The following is a 21,928-nucleotide window of genomic DNA, read 5'->3' on the forward strand; positions in this document are numbered from 1 at the left end:
TGCAAGAAAAAGTCCCGTCTTAATTGTGAGTTATGAGTTGCACGTGGTAAAGTCTTTGAGGCTATCTGTTCTCACTGTTCTGGGGAGCTGGGGACGAGTGTGGTGACTTTGCATTTGGGGGTCTCTTCAACGCGGCACCAGTAGAGGTCACCGGCCACATGCAGAGATACTGTGTGGGGCTTTGCTGTGGGAATAAGATGTCACCTGGACCCTCACAGTGCACACAGCACCAGAACAAGATGCTGCAAAGTCAGCTTTGCACACGGTGCATGCGGGGGGCTGCAAGGATTGGCGTGTGTTTTTGCGCCACCTAAACAAAGCTGGCCTGTCTGCCTGGCCCCTCTAGTTGACATCTGTTGGCTGAGGGGACTCTGACCTTCCGGCTCAGATTTGGCTTCCGCGTCGTCCTGATATTCAGCCTTTTGTGTGTTTCATGAAGCTGTGGCTCGGAACCCCCAGGGAGTGTCGCCTCTGCCCCCACCCCCAGGACTGCTGGTGGTGCTCAGGGGTCCTCGGCAAGGGGGGCCAGCGCAGTCACCGCCAGCTGCTGAGGCTGACAGACGGGACCAATAGCAGGTGGTGGCAGTGGTCAACGTCCACCAACCAGGATGTGTCAGATTGCTTGCTGTGATGAGGGCAAAGTCTGCACATTTGGAAATACTGTCACATCCTATCACCTTGTCCCTTGCTAAGGCCCCGGCATGGGAGTTTGCCAAGAGCTACATGGCTTTGGGTTTTCAAGGAGGAACTGGAAATTGCTGTCTGTCTTCTAATTCGTATCTCTAGGAAAGGAAGGCAGACCAAAGTTCAAAAATCAAACAGCATCTTTTCTCACCTCCACCTCCTTCTCCCAAAACCCTCCACAACCTGGCTTAGTAAGCTACACTCTACCTTACATGAACGCTAGATAGACAACATAGGTGTGTTCGTTTGCTCAGCCCGCCATAACAAATACCACAGACTGGGTGGCTTACACAACAGAAATTATTGTCTCAGTTCTGGAGCCTAGAAGTCTAAGATCAATAAAGCTGTCAGTGGTTTGATTTCTTCTGAGGCCTCTCTCCTTGGCTATAGATGGCCTTTTCTCTGTGTCAGCCCCCTGTGTCTCTTTGTATGTGTTAATCTCCTCTTCTTATAAGGATGCCAGTCAGATTGGATCAGGGCCCACCCATATGACCTCATTTTACCTTAATCACCTCTTTAGGGACCCTTGTCTCCAAATACAGTCACATTCCGAGCGACTGGGGGTTAGGACTTCAACACTTGAAATTTTGGGCGTAGGGGAACGAAATCGAGCCCATAACAACAGGTTTCAGTGAAGGAGTCCCCAGAGAAGCAAACCCACGTTTCTCTTTCATTTTAGACCTCGATGATAGCATGTTTGTTAAAACCTCAACCCCTGCGGAGTGGATCGCCCAAGGAGATTACTATGCTAAACACCAGTGCTGGAAGGTAAGGAGAGAGAGGTCTGCATGACCTGTGGCCTCGTCAAGCCTCACCAGCAGGTTTCTCATCACTGCGTTTGTCACCAGGACGGGGCAGGGGTCGGGGTCGTGGTACTTGTGCTGCTGCCCCTTCTGTGACATCAGGTCACCCGCCATGCAGAGATCTCCCTGTCCCGCTCCCCACCACCCCCGTGCGGTCATGACAAGCCTGCCTTTTGACCAAGTGCCAGCGTGTGATCATAGGAAGAGGAAGGGTCCTGGCCTCTGCCAGCTGAGGAATCCTTCTATCGGGAGGGATGGGGAACAGGCTGCACTCCCGATGGGGGAAGCTGCAGAGTTGCTCCATAAGGGGGCTAGGATGGATACAGAGAGGGCTGAAGCCCTGTGGTCACCCCTGCAGTCAGGTGTAAGGGAGGAGAAAACAGTTTGCACTGTTGTGTGTTTGGTCGTGTCGGGATAGTGTTTCCATAAATATGCAGCTGTAGAAGTTGTCTGAGCCCTGCACTGTATTCACTGCCCATCCTTGTTGTAATTGGCAAGGAAGACTAAACACCTGGCTGTTGTTATAAAACCAAGATTTTTTTTTTTTCAGAGAGGGGGTAGAGCGGGACAATGTGGGCAGCAGGTGTGGGTATGAAATCAGAAACCTATAAAGTCTTTCCCTTTCTCGCTTCAGAACACAGCTGGTGTTATACGTATTGCCCGTGGATTTCCAATTCTTTATCCCATGAAATATACCTTTTGAATGTTTGAATCTAAAATCTTTTGAGGGGAGTAGCACAGATGAGAATGTTATAAAAAGCCTCCTCCTCACCTGACTTTATTTTGACTCCACTAAAGGGCTTTGGGACTCAGGAAGTTTATTGTTTTTGGCTGCATGTCAGTAAGTGTCTCAGAACCACCATACAAGTGGAAACCCTTGAGGTCCATTCATTCAGCATATCCTGTGGAGCTGTGGGCCCAGCATTGCGTTTAGGTCATGGGGATGTGACAGTGGGCAGGACAGGTGTACAGAAGAGGGCACAGTGCCAGCGGTTCCCGATGTCACATGTGAATGACAAGCTGCCTCCAGAACCGCCTGTCCTGGACGGTGTGGCCAGGGAAGGCTACTTTGAGTGGGAGCCTTGAGCTGGGACCTGTAGGGTAAATGAAGTTAACCAGGCAGAGGAGGGATGGAAGAGCATTTCACTCAGAGGGAAGAGTGTGTGCAAAGGCCCTGTGGCAGAAAGGAGCATTTCGCATGTCACAGGAATGAAAGGAGACCCACGGGACTGGGGAGGCTGGCACAGAGAGCCCGGGGGGAGAGATGCCATCCTGCCCGTGTTATCAGTAAGTGCCACTTAATCCTTCTCTTGCCCACACTGAGGCCTAATCTCTACATGCTGGGCAGAACATGAACTTTCTGCCCTGTAGTCCATACTTGGAGACATGATGTCAGCAACTTTCTGCTGATGGGGAGCAGGGAGCAGGCTGATTCCCCTGGGACACTTGTCTGCCCATCTTCTATTTGCTACATACAGGTCTGCATGTGCCAAGGATCTGGTCAGTTATCTTCTGGGATGTGTTGGGACACCGTCTCTGTCCCCGTTTCTACCATAATAGGTGCACTGCTCCTGCTCCACCAACACTGCCCACTAGCCTTGGTTGTTACCAACTAGAGGGGACCTATGTTGAGCCCAGAAAAGCCACTGGGCAACCTTGGGCCAGTTGCTCCATGTCCTTGACCTGAGGTTGCTACCAAATACAGTGGGAAGGATGAAACATCTCACACACGGCTATTGAAGATCAGATGAGGGTGTTATTATGGTGACCTGTAAAAATATGTCTGATATGCCTTTTCCATGGCTCCTCGGTGTTTCCAAAGGGAAGCTTTGAGTCCAAAGTGTTAGCTGGTAACACAGTTAGGCTTTATCCTCTGGGGCCGTTTTCTCTTTTCTTTTTTAAAAATTTTTATTGGAGTATAATTGATGTACAATGTTGTGTTAGTTTCAGGCACACAGCATAGTAAGTTATCCATATACATATATCCACTCTTTTTTAGATTCTTTTCCCACATAGGTCATTACAGAGTATTGAGTAGAGCTCCCTGTGCTATATAGTAGGTCCTTATTAGTTATCTATTTTATATGTAGCAATGTGTATATGTCAGTCCCAATTGAGGCTGTTTTCTTTAGTGTTTCAGCACCTTCCTGCCCCTCCCTCTCGGATTTGGCTGGGGTGAGGCCCAATGCTTTGTCCGTGCAAACATGGAATGCGTGCTTTAACTCTTGTTCCTGTGTCACCTCTGTGACCTTGCTGGAAAAAGAAACCTTTGATCTGTTCCAGGTTGCAGCCAAGTGTTTCCAAAAGGGAGGTGCGTTGGAGAAGGAGAAGCTGGCTCTGGCCCACAACGCCGCCCTGAACATGAAATCCAAGAAAGTCAGCCCCAAGTAAGAGCCTCGGGGGTCATTTCGGGTTTGCTCTCTCTCTGAGAGAGAGCTGCAGGTTCAATCTACTGGTACCATATTCCATGGAAACTCTGTTCTATTTCCCCCTCCCAGGGAAAAGCAGGTGGAATATTTGGAACTGGCCAAGACGTATCTGGAGTGCAAGGAGCCAAAGCTGTCCCTTAAGTGTCTGACCTACGCCAAGGAGTTCCAGCTGTGCGCCCAGCTGTGCGAGAGGCTGGGAAAGGTACGTTTGGCCCACGGCTGCTCCTAGGAGAACTGGGCTCCATGCGGCAGATGGAAGGGTGGCCCCCAGCGTCCGCCTGTGTCAGGAAGGGCTTCCATCCTCCCAAGAGGGAGAGGTTGGCCCTGTCGATTCTGTGGGTCGCCCTTCTTTCTCCATGTGCTCAAGCATTTAGATGGTTTCAGTGACTGTGTGTGTGTGTGTGTGTGTGTGTCCATGTCTGCGAATGTTTGCGACCCGTTATTAACCACAGGGAGGCCAAATGTTCACATCAAAGGGAAGACGGGTTTTAGAATATTCCTGCCTTTTCTTTCTCCATGTTCAGTCTGGAGTCAGCCTGGGTGGACGGTCTGGTAGTTACATGGTGGTTTCTCTGTGTCCCAGCAATTACTCTACATCTGCACTGACCAATCTGGCAGCCACTAGCCACATGTGGCTGCTTAATTAAACATTTAGGTTAACTAAAATGTAATAAAGTCAAAAATTCACTTCCGCAGTCTCACTAGCCACGTCTCAAGTGCACGTTGTGATAGAACATTTCCATTGTTCTAGAAGCACTAGTGGACAGTGTTGCTGGTCCAGAGCACAGGGCTCACAGTGTGGTCTGCAGGCTGGCACAGGCCACAGACTCTTATTATCTGCAACAAGATTAACTCCAAAGAGAAAAGTAGACGGAGATTTTTATGGCAATTTGGCATTGCTGTGACATCGAGAGGTGATGATTTTCTTAGTGATTAATTTTTCTTCTTTTTATTGAGGTATAATTGATGTATAATATCAAATTGGTTTTAGTTGTACAGCATAATGATTCAATATATACATAAATTGCAAAATGATCACCACAGTAAGTTTAGTTAATGTCCGTCAGCACACATAGTGATGATCTTTTTTCTTGTGATGAGAACATTTAAGATCGTTCATTTACATGTGGAACCTAAAAAATAAAACAAATGAACAAAGATAACAAATCAGGAGCAGACTCACTGATACAGAGAACAAACCAGTGGTTACCAGAGAGGAGTGGAGGTAGGGGCAAAATAAGTGAAGAGGATGAAGAGGTACAAACTACCAGAGGTAAAATAAATAAGTACAGGATGTAATGTACAGCACAGGGAATATAGCCAGTATTTTATAATAACTTTGTATAGCGTGTAATCTATAAAAATATCAAATAACTGTGTTGTATACCTGAAACTAATAAAATATTGTAAGTGAACTATACTTCAATAAAAAATAATAAAAATAAATAAGAATTTTAAAAGATCTACTTTCTTAGCAACTTTCAAATACACAATACACTATTATTAACTACAGTCACAATGCTGTACAAAAGCAGTTCATTTTTTAAATTTTAATTAAAAAATTTTTAAATTGAAGTATAGCTAATGTACAGTAATATGTAAGTTACAGGTGCACAATATAGTGATTCACAATTTCTAAAGGTTATACTCCATTTATAGTTATTATAAAATATTGGCTATATTCCCCATGTTGTACAATATATCCTTGTAGCTTTTTTTTAATATATATATATACTTTTAAAAATTTATTTATTTAATTTATTTATTTTTGGCTGCATTGGGTCTTTGTTGCTGCGTGCAGGCTTTCTCTAGTTGCGGCGAGCGGGGGCTACTCTTCGTTGCAGTGCGCAGTCTTCTCATTGTGGTCGCTTCCTTGAAGCTTATTTTTTACCTAATACTTAATCCTCTACTTCTGTCTTGCCCCTCCCCCCGACTGATAACCACTAGTTTGTTCTCTAAATCTGTGAGTCTCCTTTTATGTTTTGTTCACTAGTTTGTTGTATTTTTTAGATCCACATACAAGTGATATCATACTGTATTTGTCTTTCTCTGACCTTTTTTCACTTAGCACAGTACTCTCCATTCATGTTACTGCAAATGGCTGAGTAGTATTCTTTTTTATGGCTGAGTAGTATTCCATTGTATATATGTACCACAGCTTCTTTATCCATTCCTCTGCCGATGGACACTTAGGTTGCTTCCATATCTTGGCTATCGTAAATAATACGAAGCAGTTCATTTTTACCGTGTCCGTTGTAGTGGGTTGGACGTGAAACCATCCGGTCCTCACCACGGGTGCTGCTGTAGGGTTCCTGGCTGCAGCTGCTGCATTTCCTCCTGCGTCAGGTGTTATGACCGTCCAGTAGGGAGGGGGTTGTTCATGTCTGTATGTGAACTGGAGGAACTCCTGGACCCTCAGAGCACCCTGGGCATTGGGCTGGGTTGGGGTGGGACCTCCTGGGAAGTTTGAAGTGTGGCCCCAAGTCAGTGTCAGAGAAGATAAGACCGTCCCAAGGCTGCCCTCCCTGCCCCATGTTTAGTATGGGACGTGACTAGTTAGCATGTGGGAGAAGGGGGTGGAATGAGGATTTCAGCGTGGGAAGGAAGTTTGGGTCATAAGATTCCAGGAACTAAAATGGTTTCTGAACTCTCCATGTTCCTTTGTCCCCTGGCCTCCATCTCCAAGGCACCCCCTTGGGCCCTAAGCAGTGACAGCGACAGGGGACAGGCTTGAACCTGTTGCTTTCCCCTGTTTGCCTGACAGTGCCCATCCCGGCTGAGCCAGAGCCCCCTTCCTTGTCTGCTCACCTTGCCTCCCCAAGGCCTGCCGAGCTCCACCTCTGAAAGCGGGGTGGGGCCCAGGAGGTCAGATGTCCGGCCCACGTCCCCTTCTCCAGGACCTCAGTGCCTTCAGGATGTGGAGGCCGCCCTGGTCCTGGAGACACAGGCTGCCGGCCTTCCTCACGTCCCCAGGGTTGACCACCGGTGCCAGCTCCTTCCGCCTTCTCTCGCCAGCACATTCCAGTAGCTCTGAGCCCTAGCTGGGGAAGAGTCTGGTCCCTTTCTTTGCTCAGGCCCCTCCCTGGCAGGATATTCAACCCTCAGACAGCATCAGACCTCTTGCGGTCATCCTACCAAACTAGCCAGCATGATTCAAGTTGACCACCTTTTGCAAAATCCTTAGGCCGCACCGCCTCCCTGTTTACGGTCCCCAGACGTGTGCTGACCCTGGGAGAAGGGTTTGTGAGGCGGCTGTGGGAGCAGAAGGTTTCCTTTCAGGGATTCCTCTGCCTTGCCTACTTCCTGCCTCTCCAGAGGTCAACACTGGTTTCCCTGGAAACCTCTCAGGGCCCTTGCTGTGGGCGGCAGGAGCCCAGAGACCCAGGCAGGGGGCCTGCTTAGAGCCAGCCCTCCTCTCTCTCGACCCAGTTGGGTGCACGCTTGCACCTAAGGGAGTCTGCGTTCACCCTGGGGGCTTTCTTCTGAGTAGTCAGCCTTGTCAAGGAGAGGAAAAGGTGGCTAGTGGTTATGGTTATGGGGTTTGATTGATGTGGCAAAATGGGTCTAGTAGCTCCCTGGTCTGTGAGGTCTCTGGACATAGAAGAACCTCACACCTGGATCTTGTTCGTATTTTGGCATTTCGTGTAGCTTGTCTTGTTAAATAAAACCCAGCTGAGATTTATTAGAGAGTCTGGCATATGCATTTTGTTTTGTTCCATTTTGATTCTGTTTTCTCTTTGGATGTCAGGTGCAGCCAGTCGAGTTAGGAAATGAAATATTCAACAAATAGCCCCCCGCTGCCCCCCCAGTGTGTACCAGGCACTGTGGGCGCTTGGCAACCAACAGGCAGCAGAGCAGGGGCCTCTGCCTTTTGTAGTTTTCCTTTCTAGTGTGGGAGAGAGGTGACAGAGCCAATAGTACAGAAGATGTCAGCGGGGATGAGGGCTGGGGGAGGGGAGAGAGGGTGTCAAGCGCCGTTTTAGGTGCAGGCGGGGTCAGGGAGCTGATTTCTGCAGGGAGACCACGAGAACAGCTGCTTCCGGAGGACATTGCAGATAAAAGCCCCCAAGGTGGGAGCGTATGGGCGAGTTTGAAAAACAGCAAGGAAGCCAGTTTGGCCAAAGCAGAGTGAGTGGGGTCAAACTGGTAAAATGAGCCAGAGAGTGTGGCAGGAACAAATCAGGTAGGACCTTGTGGTCCATGGTAGGGACTGGATTTGTTCCGGGGTGAGGGGGAGCCAGTGGAAGGTTTTGATTGGAGGGGTGACATGAAACGAATTATTGGGATGCTCTGTGGAGAGCTCTGTAGGCAGCAAAAGTAGAAGCGGAAAGGCCAGTTAGGAGGGGTGAACAGCGGCTTAGGCTGAGATGCTGCGGCTTGGATTGCCTCCATGGTGCTGGAGGGGCTAGGAAGGGGTCCTGTCTGGGAAATGTTGGGAGAGCCAAGCCAACGGGATTAACTGATAAGCTGGGCAGGAAACGTGAGAGGAAGAGTAGTGGAATATACTCTTCTGTTCACGCAAACCCACCATCGTTTTATATTCTTCATCCTCTTCCTCCTCATGGCCATTTCCATTCTCTTCTCATTGGCTGCCATTCCAATGCGGTTAATATATGTCCCCATCCACATGCATAACCGAAGAATAAATAGTATTCTCTGTACATATTTATTTTAAGCTTAACTTTTTCCACCCTCTGCTATGGTGTTAAGGTCCGGCCAGGTTTCTGACCACTGTTTGTATTCCAGAATGGGCGTCCACTGCGTTTGACTTACCCATTTCCCTAGTGGTGAACATCCGAGTCGCCACCAACTCCCAGCTGCCACACACAAGTACTATGACACAGCGCATCCCCTTCCAGTGCTGTGAACTGCTAGGAGTGGGCTTGCTGACCCCAGGGGGTGCATGTGTTTAATTTCATCAAGTGAAAGTTGAAAGCCACTTTGCTTTCCAGAGCAGCTGTACCGCTCCGTGCATGAGGGGTCCTTGTGCCCCATATCCATGACCACGTTCAGAGGGTTCTGATTTTCTAATTTTTGCAGACCTCATGGATGTATCTCACTGTGGCTTTAATTTACATTTCTCTGGTTATTAGCAAGGTTGAGCATCTTCATTTATTTGTTAGTCATTTAAGTTCCCCCCACTGCAAACTGCCAGTTCATACCCTTTGCCTAGTTTTCTGGAAAGTCTTTTTCTTGTGTTTGCAGGAATCCATTTTATGTTCTAGACCTGCCCACTCTAGTACAGTAGCCAGTGGCCACATGTGGCAGTTTATATTAACATTAATTAAATGAAATCAAAAATACAGTTCCTCGGTTACACTATCCACACATTTCCTGTGCTCAGTGTTCACACGTGGCTAGTGGCTACCATATTGGATAGATAGATACAGAACATTTCCATCTTCACAAAAGGCTCTGTCTGACAGTGCTGGGCTAGATGTTAATGTTTGTCTTCTCTCTGTTAACTTTATTTGATGTGCTCTTTGTTGAACAGTTTTGATGTACAGTTGACCCTTGAACAGTGCGGGTGTTGGGGCACTGACCCTTCGCGCAGCTGAAAATCCACATATAACTTATAGTTGTCCCTCCACATCCGAGGTTCCTCTGTATCCTTGGTTTCATATCAGGAATTCAACCAACTGCAGATCATGTCACACTGTAGTATTTATTATCGAAAAAAATCCTTGCGTAAGTGGACCCGTGCAGGTCAAACCTGTGTTGTTCAAGAGTCAGCTGTAATCAAATCCATCAATTTCTCCCCCAAAGTTTGTGTGTTTTGAGTTTTGTTGAAGACTTTCTTTACCTCAAGGTCACAAAGGTATTCTCATACATTCTCCTCCATTAGCTTTCTCATTTAGACCTTTAACCCATCTGGAGCTTCCATTTGTGTATGGTGTGAGGTTGGGATTTCACTTTATTTTTCTCCCTATAAAGCAGTAGTTTTCCTAAATTACCTATGTTTTAGTGTTTTTCACTAGATTCTAATAAATCACAGACAAAGGAACATCCTCTTTATTATTCATGGTGTTGGTTTACTTTTAAGATGAAAAGCTCTATTTACAATAACCAGGACATGGAAGCAACCTAAGTATCCATCAACAGATGAATGGATAAAGAAGATGTAGCACATATATACAATGGAATATTACTCAAACATAAAAAGAAACGAAGTTGAGTTATTTGTAGTGAGGTGGATGGACCTAGAGTCTGTCATACAGAGTGAAGTAAGTCAGAAAGAGAAAAACAAATACCGTATGCTAACACATATATATGGAATCTAAGAGAAAAAAAAAAAAAGGTCATGAAGAACCTAGGGGCAAGATGGGAATAAAGACACAGACCTACTAGAGAATGGACTTGAGGATATGGGGAGGGGGAAGGGTAAGCTGTGGCAAAGTGAGAGAGTGGCATGGACATATATACACTACCAAACATAAAATAGATAGCTAGTGGGAAGCAGCCGCATAGCACAGGGAGATCAACTCGGTGCTTTGTGACCACCTAGAGGGGTGGGATAGGGAGGGTGGGAGGGAGGGAGACACAAGAGGGAAGAGATATGGGAACATATGTATATGTATAACTGATTCACTTTGTTATAAAGCAGAAACTAACACACCATTGTAAAGCAATTATACTCCAATAAAGATGTTTAAAAAAAAAAAAAAGATGAAAAGTTATATTGTAAATACTCTGAGTAAAATTTTGCTCTGTCCTAGATAAGAGATGCCGCCTCTTTCTATAAGCGAAGCCAGTGCTACAAAGATGCTTCCAGATGCCTTGAGCAGATTCAGGAATTTGATCTAGCCCTCAAAATGTACTGCCAAGGGGAACTTTTTGAAGAAGCTGCTGTGGCAGTGGAAAAGTAAGTGGTTTTATTCTCTTCCTTTCTCCCCCACATCCCCCCAAGCCCTGCCCTCCTGTTGCTCCTTGAGGAGGTGTTGTCTTGCTCTTCTGAAGTGGCTTGACCATGTCACCCTCCTACCACTTGGGTGGTGGCCTCCGTGCTGAGTCAAGAACTCCTTGAATACAGCGTCATGAGGAGAAGGGGCAGAAGAAGATGAAGGGTGCGTTACGAGTGTCTATAACATGCCTAGCAATTTCGTGCTTAATGATAGTTCTGTCCTCTCCGCCTTTACCTGCTGAGCTGACAATTTCACTGATGTGTGGATGGATAGAGGTCAGAGCACTAGTGGGCGGTCAGGATTCTGCTTCATCGTGATTTACTGACAGATGCCCAGCCAGGCCCCGATACATATGTGTATGATATGTATGATATGTATATACACATGCCCTCAGTTGTAGGACACACAAGTTTCATACATGGCCCAGTGGAGCCTCCTTGAGCCTTCAGCCTAAATGATGTTCCAAAGGTGAAGTGCAGACGGGTGGGGTTAATGGATGACAAGGAATCTAGAAACAGCATGTGGTTGATGCCTGTCGGAGGTCTTCCTGGTGGAGTGCGACAGCTAGAATTGTAGAGTCTGCTGTTCTGTATTTCTGCTCAACAGCTCCTGGAAAAGTAGGCTGTGGCTTAGTTCTGTATTTTCTTTGCTTTCTACCAAATTATACATGTGACAAAATGAACATGATTGACCAGGTGTTCAAACTTTATATTAAAGTTAGCATTTATTAAAGTATATCATATATTTTTAAAAAGCACATAATTTTCACAAAGTAAATACACTTGTATAACCAACACCTAGATAAAGAAATTGAGATTTATTTTTGGAAATGGAAAAGAAGGTGTCTAGTGCCAAGGTTGGTAATTGAGCATATTCCTTTATCCAGGTCTTTGGTTCCATTATGTGTAAGATATACACAGTGTGTATGTATTAGTCAGCTCAGGCTGCCATAATGAAATGCCATAGATTGGGTGGCTTAAACAACAGAAATTTATTTTCTCACAGTTTTGGAGGTTAGAAGTCCACCATCAAGGCTCCAGTCAATTGGATTACTGGTGGGAGCTCTCTTCCTGGCTTTCAGACAGCTGCCTTCTTGCTATGTCCTCATGTGGACTTCCCCTGGTGTTTAAGCATGGAGGGAGAGGGAGATTGTGGGCGACAGAGAGCTCCCTGTCTGGTGTCTCTTCTTTTTTTTTTTTTTTTTTCTTTTCTTTTCTTTTTTCTTGTTTGGCCACATTGCGCGGCTTGTGAGATCTTAGTTCCCCGACCAGGGATTGAACCCGGGCCTCGGCAGTGAAAACACAGAGTCCTAACCACTGGACCACCAGGGAATTCCCTGGTGTCTCTTCTTATAAAGACACTAATCCTATTGGATCAAGGCTCCACCTTTATGACCTCATTTAACCTTAATTATTCCCTTAGAGGCCTCATCTCCAAATACAACCACACTAAGGGTTAGGGCTTCAACATATGAATTTTAGGGGACACAAACTGTCATCCATAACAGGGTGCCCCCTGTGACATTGATTGTGAGGCCATATGACAAAACCACCTGAGAGGGTTTTTTTGTACTTTCAATTATTTAGTTAATCTGTTCTCACTTTTCCAGGAGAGCATTGAATAATCATAGATTTTCCCCAGAAACATTTTTTGGGGGTCTCTCATTATTTTGTTTATCTTTATCAGCTTTCCTGAGGTATTCAACTGACTCTTTTTAATGATATGTTGAGTTGAGATCTAGTGTCGTCAGTATTAATTGGAGCCTCGCACTTGATTTTTCTGAGTGTCTTTTGAATGCTCTACATACTGGATGTAGAATTCAATTGCTAACTGGCCTGACTCAAAATGTAATGAGGACATTTTAGATTTGAAAAGAAAATACCTAAGAAAATTTTCTTAGTTTAAGAATTTTTTTTTCCTTTGGCCACGCCGCATGACGTGAGGAATCTTAGTTCTCTGACCAGGGATCGAACCCAGGCCCCCTGCAGTGGAAGCATGGAGTCTTAACCACTGGACCACCAGGGAGGTCCCAAAAAATTTTTAAACTTGCTGTAAATACCCCCTACTCCATCAGCCAAAGCTCACGAGAGAGGCTCATCCTCAGTTACACCCCTTCACAGAGGGCCTGTTATACGAAGGGATCTGATATTTGTGGGATGACCCTGGGACAGCAGGAGGTCCCTGGGCACCTCTCTGGTTGTGAGGAAATGTGTTTTGTCTCCTGTGAGAGTTCAGAAGTAAGCGTGTTTCATTGGATTGGCCCAATGCCTTGAAAATTCGTATGTGGGATATACTCACTTTGATCAGCAGAGTCAAGAGGAGCTTGACTTCAGGGCTTCATTCATCTACACTAACTCAACTGCATACATTCCTGGCAAAAGAGAAAAGTCACAGCTTGGTTAATAAGAGGAAGATTGATGTAATGGCTGGTGTGTCTGCAGCCCCCATCTCCACTCTTTCTCATTAATCAGGTATCAGACTCAACAGGGTTGTGTACCCAAAGTGATTAGCAAGCTTTTATGCAAGTTTAAGGGCTTTTTTTCAAGGATGATTTTGGCTTTTGGCTATGCATAACTTCTGCCTTACAGATTGAATTTCCAGCGTAACTGTCACTTGCCTAGGTTGCAGCTCCACTATATTTCTTTTTTTTCTTTTTTGTTTATTTTTTCTTTTATTGTTTTTGTTTTTTATTTTTATTCTTTTTTTGGCTTTTGGGAGGGGTTTGTTCTTTTGTGTGTGTGTTTCTTTTTTGGTTTTTTTTTAGTATTTTTTCTTTTTCTGCAACTCCACTATATTTCATTAATTAAGCATATTATTGCTTGGTTCTTTCGAGGAATAAAGAATTCATTTTATCAGTGTAAAATGAAGCCTTGATAAAGATGCTGGATAACTTTAGGTCCTATTCTGCAGGTCCTATCTACAAGTGGTCATTTTATGGTAAGTTGTTCTGTGCTGCATTTTGTAAATTTTCTATTGGGTGATACTGAGTTGACATTGGTGTTGTCTGTCTGTCATTGCAGGTATGAAGAAATGCTAAGGGCCAAGACCCATCCCATTTCCAAGCTCTCCTATTCAGCCAGCCAGTTTTACTTGGAAGCTGCAGCCAAGTACCTGAGCGCGAATAAGATGAAGGAGATGATGGCTGTGCTCTCGAAGCTCGACACGGAAGACCAGCTGGTGTTCCTGAAGTCTCGGAAGCGGCTTGCAGAGGCTGCTGACCTGCTCAACAGGGAAGGTCGGAGGGAAGAGGCTGCCCTGCTGATGAAGCAACATGGCTGCCTCTTAGAGGCTGCCAGGCTCACCGCCGACAAGGACTTCCAGGCCTCATGTCTCCTGGCGGCCGCCCACCTCAACGTGGCCAGGGATTCCGATGTCGACCATACCAAGGCCATCCTCAGAGAAGCCCTGGACCTCTGCCATCAGACCAGTCAGGCGTCCGGCATCGCCGAGGCCCACTTCCTGCAGGGAGTGATCCTGAGAGACTTTCCAAAGCTCAAGGACGCCTTCCTGAGGTTTGACACCCTCAACCACTCGGCAGGGGCAGTGGAGGCGCTCTACGAAGCCTCCAGCCGCTGTGAGGCCCAGCCCGAGGATGTCCTGGCCCTGGCTCCGGCGGGCCTGGAGGTCCTTCTCAATCTGGTCAGGGCCCTCAAAAGAGTGACCAACAACGCGGAGAAGGAGATGGTCAAGTCTTGCTTTGAGTTTTTTGGGATTTCGCAGGTGGATGCCAAGTACTGCCAGATAGCTCAAAACAACCCCGGACCCATATCAAGAATCATTTTTGACCTGGATTTGAACTTGAGAGAGAAGAAAACGAAAGAGCATTTCTTGATAATGACGGACCAGGTGAAATTAGCCTTAAACAAACACCTTCTGAGCAGGCTGTGTCAGATCACACGGAGCCTGCTTGGGAAGACCTACCTGGGTGTCTGCACGAGGTTTATCGTGGGCTTAAAATGCGAGGATGGACACTGTGAAGATTTCCACAGGCCTTTGCGGCGTCATGAGGCCAAGTGTTTGGTTCAGACAAGAATACACCTGGTGGCGATCAACGGATTGCTTTTGGAAGCCAAAAAAGTATTCCCTAAAGTCTTAGCTAAAGAACTTGAAGAAATCGATTATATTTTGTCTCCGGATAAATATGGCCTTTGCAAATCCCTGCTGAATGTCCTCTTCCCTAAGCATTTCCATCAGAGAGTATTGTCAGAAAACCCCATGGCATGCAAAGAAGTCCTGAAACCACATTACAAATCCTTCCGGTCCTACAGGTCTGCTCTGAAAGAGTACATCCATGTCCTATTTCAAAATGAAGGGGCTCGAAGCCGCCGGGAGTCCACGGACCTGTGGCTGAGCGCCATGCAGGCTTTCCTTCTCTCTTCTAGCTACCCTGATGAGCTTGAAAAGCTGCTCCACCAGGAGGAGGACCGCTACAACCGGGAACTCAAAGCCTTCCAGGCTGAAAAAGAGGAAAGGGGCAGTGGGAGAGGCAGGATGAAAGGAATAGAAGGGAAATTTGGCATGCTGACGCCCAACAAGGATGATGAGAGCGTGGAGAAGACCCACCTGTGCTTCGTCCGGCTGCTGGAGGATTCCATCTACCAGTTCTACGTACGCAGGAACCCAGAAGACTACAAGAGGCGCTTTTTCCGTTTCATGAACGTCCTTGTCAAGAGGTGCAAAGAGCCACTCATCCCCAGCATTGGGAACACGGTGGCCCTGCTGGAGTTGCAGTTCGTCCACTGCGGGGCGGTCCTGGCCCGCCTCTGGAAGAACGCCGTCCTGTGCCTCCCCAAGAGCTACATTGCGCTGTTGCACTACTGGGAGTTCCTGTTCAGCAAGAAGGACCGGGAGCCTGGGGATGTGTTCGCCATCATTCAGGAATACAGACCCAAGGACGTGACCAGAGCCATTCAGGATTTCCGGTTCCACCTGTCCTACCTCGTCAAGGTGCTCTGCGGCTGCAAGAATGAGAACTTCAATGTCCTGCTCGATGCCTTCAGTGAAATTGACTACGTGGTGTCCGGGGAGGCAGAGCGGACCCTGGTGCTGTGCTTGGTGATGCTCGTGAACACTGAGGGGGTGCTGCAGCCGTCATGCAAGCCTCTTCTGTCAAGCCACTTCCAGGAGATCGAGGCCAGGCTGCAGCTGATGAGCGTGGACTTCCCGGGCCAGGTCCCCGAGAGGCTCCTCAGAGTGGTGAAACGGGTGCAGCTGGCAGTCAACGTGAAGTCTGTGGCGGAGGCGCTGCAGGACCTGCTCTTTGAGCGGGATGAAGAGTACCTGATGGACTGCTGCTGGCAGTGGGACAGCGGGCACGCCAAAGGGACCACGGTCCGAGGCCTCTACCACGAGGAGGTCAGACTGAACCGCCTGTTCTCCGTGGACCCCGTGGGCTACTTTGTCGAACCCGAGTGCGAGGTTGGTCAGGACGAGATGGAGGAGCTGGCCTTGGAAGACCGGGACCACCTCCTTGCCACCATCCTGTCGCAGAAGCAGCGGAAGGCTTCCATCCAGCGGAAGCTGCGGAGGGCCTGCCTGGTGGTGTCCCTGTGCATCAGCTGGAGGAGGAGGGTGGGGGCCCAGGCCGAGCACTTCAGGGAGGAGGGCAGGGAACCCAGGGCTGGGAGCTTCAAAAAGGCCGACGTGGACAGGACCCAGTGCGACCTGTGTGGGGTGAAGTTCACCCGCGGGCCCGAGAACTATTTCGGCCCTGATCAGGCATTTGAGGGAGCGGCTCCTGAGGCTGTGGCCCTTTCCGGGGCCGAGCTGGAAGACGAGCAAGGTCGGGAGAGGAGCAGTGAGTCTTACGAGCAGCACATCCGCCTGCAAAGCCACCAGAGGCAGCAAGTGGCCTACCAGAAGTACTCAGACTTTTTCCACAAGAAGGTGGACCCGGCTATTGATGAAGGCAAGCTGGTGGTTCAGGACATGGAGCAGAACATGTGGGTCCGCAGCCACCTGGGCTCCAAAGAGCACAGCCACGTGTTGCAGAGGAAGGTCCAGGAGAACATCAAGAAGGTCTCGGACATGGTGGAGGACCTCTACAGGAGGAAGGCCTGGGCTGGTGGTAAGGGCCCTGAGAAGTGGGGCGCAGATGGTATCAGAACCTGGGTTTTGAGAACACATGTCCGACTCCAGTCCTTTGTAGTGATGTCTGACCTGGGGATGATGGAATCTTGGCATTAGCAGAAATACAAGTGAGGACCATGCGTTCTCCAATTACAGCAAAGCCCCATTGTTTAGACCACCCCTCCCACAGTTAACAATGTGTCATCATCTTGGGTCAGGATGGTTTCCCCTGGCACAACAGACAAGAAAAGTGTTTGCTAACCAATTCTATGTAGAGGATAGAGGGGGAATGTTTCAAGTCTTGAGGAAACTCTTTAAACGTCCCCTGATTCCTTCATTCAGTGATGGTTTCTTGAGCACCTACTATGTGCTGAACCCTTGACTAAGCTCTAGAGGTGTGTAGCTGGTCTCTTCCTTTTAGGAGGGTCCTCACACCATACCCAGTGTGAGCCTTTAATAAGAATTCTTATGTGGTCTGTGAATCAGATTTCCTCTGATATCCTTATTTAGCTACGTCTTAGCAATGCTGAATGGAAGTTATGTATAAAATCAGTGAAATTGCATATTTTTAAATCATTCTAGAATTCAGACACTCTGGTTTAAGATAATAACAGTTTGAACAAAAGCTTCCTCGAAAGGCTTGCTACTGGCAGTGTCTCCAGACAGGCAGGACTGGTATCAGGCTGGCATCTACTTGTGGTTTCTGCTCCTGGTGGCAGACAGTGGCCTTATGCTGCCCTTCTCTACAGGGGAGGCAGAGACGAGCTCCCAGGAGCTGGGGGCTTTGGCTCTAGTACTGAGTGTCCTGGTCCCTACAGCCGCCCTTTCACTCAGAGCTCTCGTTCTTTGGTTCCCTAGCGGAGGAGGTCATGGCTCGGCTGGTGAACGTCCTGATCCCGTCCATCAGGGATGCGCGGGAGTGGCTGAGGAAAACAGAGCTGCACTTGAAGGAAGAAGGTGAGGAGTCCTTCACCCCAGGGTGATGCTCTGGGTCTTGTGGTCCTTGATTCTGCTGGCTCCCGGGTCAGTCTGAAGTAGGGCCGCCTGTGACGTGAGCAGTGGCTGCTCACCGTCTAGAAGCACTGCCCCCAGTGACTCAGGTCAGTAGTGAGAGGGTGGCTGGGTTCCCCCATCTGACTGTGAGGGCTGTTACTCAGGGCTTGTGCCAGTTGCTTTTCCAAAAACGTTTGCCACTCATGAGCTGTTAATCAATGATGCTCTGTCACTGCTCCCATGGTGGGCAAAGTGTTGCAGAGCCATCCCTAGATAAATGTTTGCCTGTGCAAACCATTCATGTAAGTCCATGAATATGTATTGAGTGTCTAGAATGTATCAGTACTGTTCTGGGCTTGGGGATATAGAACAGATTTGTGAACAAAACACATAAAATCATTGGGGAAACTTGCATACATCTTCCTTCAGAGGGTTTAAGGCTGGTGTATAGTGAGTTGGGTTTCTTTCCTGACAGTCAGACTTATCTTGCCGAGTTCTATTTGATGTGGAAAGTCTCCCCCTCTTGGGGAGACCTTATTTCTTCTTCCTCCCAGTATCTCACCTGCCCCAGATTGCCCTTCTGTGAGTCCTCACAATCCAGATGCTGCTGGAAAATCCAGACCCCCGAGCTGGGGAAAACTGGAAAGGACTTGACACAAATGTCTGTGCCAATAAAAAATCTTTAGATTGTAGTCCCTGATGGCACTATGATTTTTGTGATTGTTTCAAACAGGAGAGTATAACTGGGATACCAACTCAAGGCTGTGGTTGATTTTAGGCTTTGTTTGACTAATTTTTCATTTAAAGGGCTTCTAAAATAAGGCCAGAGGAACTAGCCTGTAAAAGAACATTCTGGAGAAGGGTGTTTACTTTGGCTCTGGCTTTTTTTTTTTTTCTTTAATTTAAAACGACGATTATAGAGACATCAGGTTTTACTAGGATGTTATATGTTGCAGTAGAGTGAAAAAGATCACCACTCTGCACTTCATTTCTGTTTTTTTGCTTTTTAAACAGGTGTCGTTCAAGAAGATGATTACGAAAATGAAGTGGAAGACTTTGGTGAGCTCCGTCCCAGAAGGCGTTTTCGGAAATGTGCAAAGCAGAGAAAGTAGTAACGTCCACACGGCTGCGGCTTCCTAAACCTTCAGGACGTTCCATCCTGACTTAGAATCCCGAGTGCTGGGGCAGATGAGAAGAATATACATTAGCATAAGAAGTGGCGGGAGGGGTCTAACAATGCCTTTGCTTTTCATTCTTGTTATTTCTCTCTCTATGGTGGCTCAGGGTCTGACTGCTCCCTCAGAGCAGGGGCCTCTTAAGTGTTTTCCAAGTTCAAGTCCAGCAGTACTGGGTCCCCCTAAAAGAGGCTCAGGCGAGAGGAGTCATAGCTGGAGGGAACCTTGGGATCCTCCACCCGAGGCCCCCGGGTTCTCTGGCTCGTCATCACCATGACACCGGTCAGTAGCAGGGATATCCCTCACCTCAGAGTTGCCACGGCCCTGGCCCGGGAACACTGCCCCCGGATCCTCTCATCTCTCTTCATGCTGCTGGCCACCCCTGACCCCAGGCCACACTCTGGTCATCTCTGAGCCCACCTGTGGCTTAATTCCTTCTGTTACATATGTTAGCCTTTTCTCTCGGTGACAACGTTTCTGCCTGCCTTCCCCCCTTTTTTTGAGACCATCCTCAGCTGCCCGTGCAAGTCGCGATTAGACTACCTCAGAATGTAGTTAAGAATTCCCCATTGTCTTCTGGGCAGCCAGCCTCAGGACCAGCCCCCTAGAATGAAAGGCTGGGGGATGTTGCCGGGAGTTCCCAGCCTGTCTCTCCAAGGTTGTCCCAACTCTACCTTGGCTCTGGTGCAGACATTCCAAACAGTGTTTTGTATGTAGCCCTCTACGTCTCGTTTCCTTGGGTCTCCCTGGCAAGTTAGCTGTCCTAGCTTAGCTTGACATTCCGATGAGTTTTCCCCCACTGAGCTCTCCACGGGAGCACCGGGACCTGCAGAGCTGGAAGCTGGGGACAGGTAGACAGAGGAGAAGCCAGCCTTGTGGTGCCCATCCGTAAGGATTTGGCCATGAATCACTGCCCTGTGGCCAGCAGGTCTGGGAAGAAGAAGGGGCCGTGGGCCTGTTTGCAGGAGGCCGTTGCTGCCCACTGAGCCATCGGTCTGTCCCTTTCTGGAAGCTCTTCCGCCTCTCTCATGGTCACTTCCCTCCCTGTCCCCCACCCTTCAGCCCGGCCTGGTGCCAAAGGTCAGGCTCACATTGGTCCGTCACTGTTTCGTCATCACCACAGAACCAGCCTTATCCCCATGCTGCTGCTGCTTTGGCTGATCTTTGTTTTTTTCTTCATTGTCTTTCTAAATGACTCTGTTTCCTTGAAATGTATGGTTTCTAATTTTTATTAGTTTATGGTTCTAATTTTTATTCCAGGTGTTTTTATTAACTTCACTTGCCAGGAAAAAAAAACCCAATCAAATCTTGCTGTATGATCACATTTTTATAAAGTTAAATCATTTCTCTTACCTTTCTCTCCACTTGTTTATTTCTCATCTCTACTTAGAGAGTGAAGGGGTAAATCGTGGAGCAGGTTCTTTCTGGTCAGCTGGTGGACAGAAGCTTGCCGTGTCTTCTGAAGCTGAGAAATCCAGGGGCCCGCAGCTGCAGCTGACTGCACCATCTCTTGAGGGCCTGCCTGTGTAAATTCTTTCCCTTTGGGTGTTTCCAAGCAGGCAGGGTGTGGACTGGGAGGGGTTTTGTCCGTGCCCCACAACAGGAACATTTCCCTGGGAGACGGGAGACCTGGAATTGAATCCTGGTCCTGCCCCAAGGAGCTGTGTAGCCTGGGACAAGTCAGACCCGGCCCACACTCCCTGAGGGCTAGAATGCGGCGCCACCTCCGAGGGACTGGGGATCTGGTGTGGCAGGTTTGGGGCACAATATTTAATAACAACACAGCATTGTGCCACTTATGCTGGTCATTTCTCTTCATGCATCTGTCTCCTTCAGGGTTTTTGCAAGATGGGAATCTGGCATTCATGGGTTCTCCAGCCATGACACCATCTTAATCTCAATGCCTAACCTCTCTCTCTCTCTCTCTCTCTCTCACTCACACACACACACACACACACACACACACACACACTCACTCACTCACTCACTCCTCCCTGGCCGTCTCCAGCAGGCTGACTCAGGGTCTGAGTTGCCTGCAGCGTGTTCCCAGATCGATACCATGAGATTGCCAGAAATCCACCCCTGGGTCGTCCTTAAGTTCCTGATCCAGAGGATGGGTAAATCAACACAGCAGGTAACGTTGCTCTCCCTCTGCCACAAGTATCTTTCCTCAGCCCTGAGACTGTCTTTGTCCGATCCTGTCCCTCTAAACGTGCTTCGGAGATTCTGCCTGTAGAGTGCAAGGCAGGTGGGGACACCAGGAGCCATCTCCCCACCCAGCAGCCCCCGTAGCAGCTGAGAGGTCGAACGTCCATGGGGGGGTCTCCCTGTTGAACTTGACAGACCCGCCCACCTTACCACAGCAGAGACAGCAGGCCTGCCAACAGCAGTATAGAGCTGAGCCTCACTCCCACCCGCCGCCCAGAAAAACGTGTCTCCTCGCCTGCTAAGGGGGAGGGAAAGCCATCAGCCAGGTACTGGGTGTTCTTTAGGTGGGTTGTTGTTGACAGACCTGCCACCCGGTTCTGCAGAATCCTAACCGTACTCAGAATCCTATGTTCTCTGCTTAAGACACAGCATCTCTCCCTCCTCAGTGGTGATGTGACCTGAGCATCTGATAGGACCTTGCGGGCGGATGGGCTGCACTAAAAGGAGAACTGTCATCACGGGATCTTGGAAGTGAGCCATTAAGATTGAAATTTGGCTTCTTTTACTGGCCATGGGCATTCAGACACGTTATTTAAAATCTCTGAGCCCATTCAGGCATTTATAAAATGGAAATAATGACACAAGCTTGGCGCTTGCGTGTCATTACATTATCTTCCCTCCTCCCCTGCCTCCCTTCCCTAGTGGGACTAAGAACGCAAAAAGAT

General features: G+C 48.1%; 1 protein-coding gene across 5 annotated transcripts in view; it reads left to right on the forward strand.

Moving 5' to 3' along the window:
* The window catches only part of TRANK1 (tetratricopeptide repeat and ankyrin repeat containing 1), an 82,173-nt gene extending 61,806 nt beyond the window's left edge, over positions 1 to 20,367 (forward strand). For all 5 annotated transcript variants that reach the window (XM_061196485.1, XM_061196486.1, XM_061196483.1 and 2 more), the window contains 7 exons: positions 1,364 to 1,452; positions 3,771 to 3,874; positions 3,986 to 4,118; positions 10,633 to 10,778; positions 13,839 to 16,885; positions 17,746 to 17,844; positions 18,895 to 20,367. In XM_061196485.1, the coding sequence (XP_061052468.1) occupies positions 1,364 to 1,452; positions 3,771 to 3,874; positions 3,986 to 4,118; positions 10,633 to 10,778; positions 13,839 to 16,885; positions 17,746 to 17,844; positions 18,895 to 18,992 (3,716 nt within the window). In that variant the 3' untranslated portion in view covers positions 18,993 to 20,367. The remainder of the gene's footprint in view (positions 1 to 1,363; positions 1,453 to 3,770; positions 3,875 to 3,985; positions 4,119 to 10,632; positions 10,779 to 13,838; positions 16,886 to 17,745; positions 17,845 to 18,894) is intronic.
* Positions 20,368 to 21,928: the final 1,561 nt, after the last annotated feature.

Source organism: Eubalaena glacialis, chromosome 7, assembly GCF_028564815.1.
Source record: "Eubalaena glacialis isolate mEubGla1 chromosome 7, mEubGla1.1.hap2.+ XY, whole genome shotgun sequence".
Classification (NCBI taxonomy): domain Eukaryota; kingdom Metazoa; phylum Chordata; class Mammalia; order Artiodactyla; family Balaenidae; genus Eubalaena; species Eubalaena glacialis.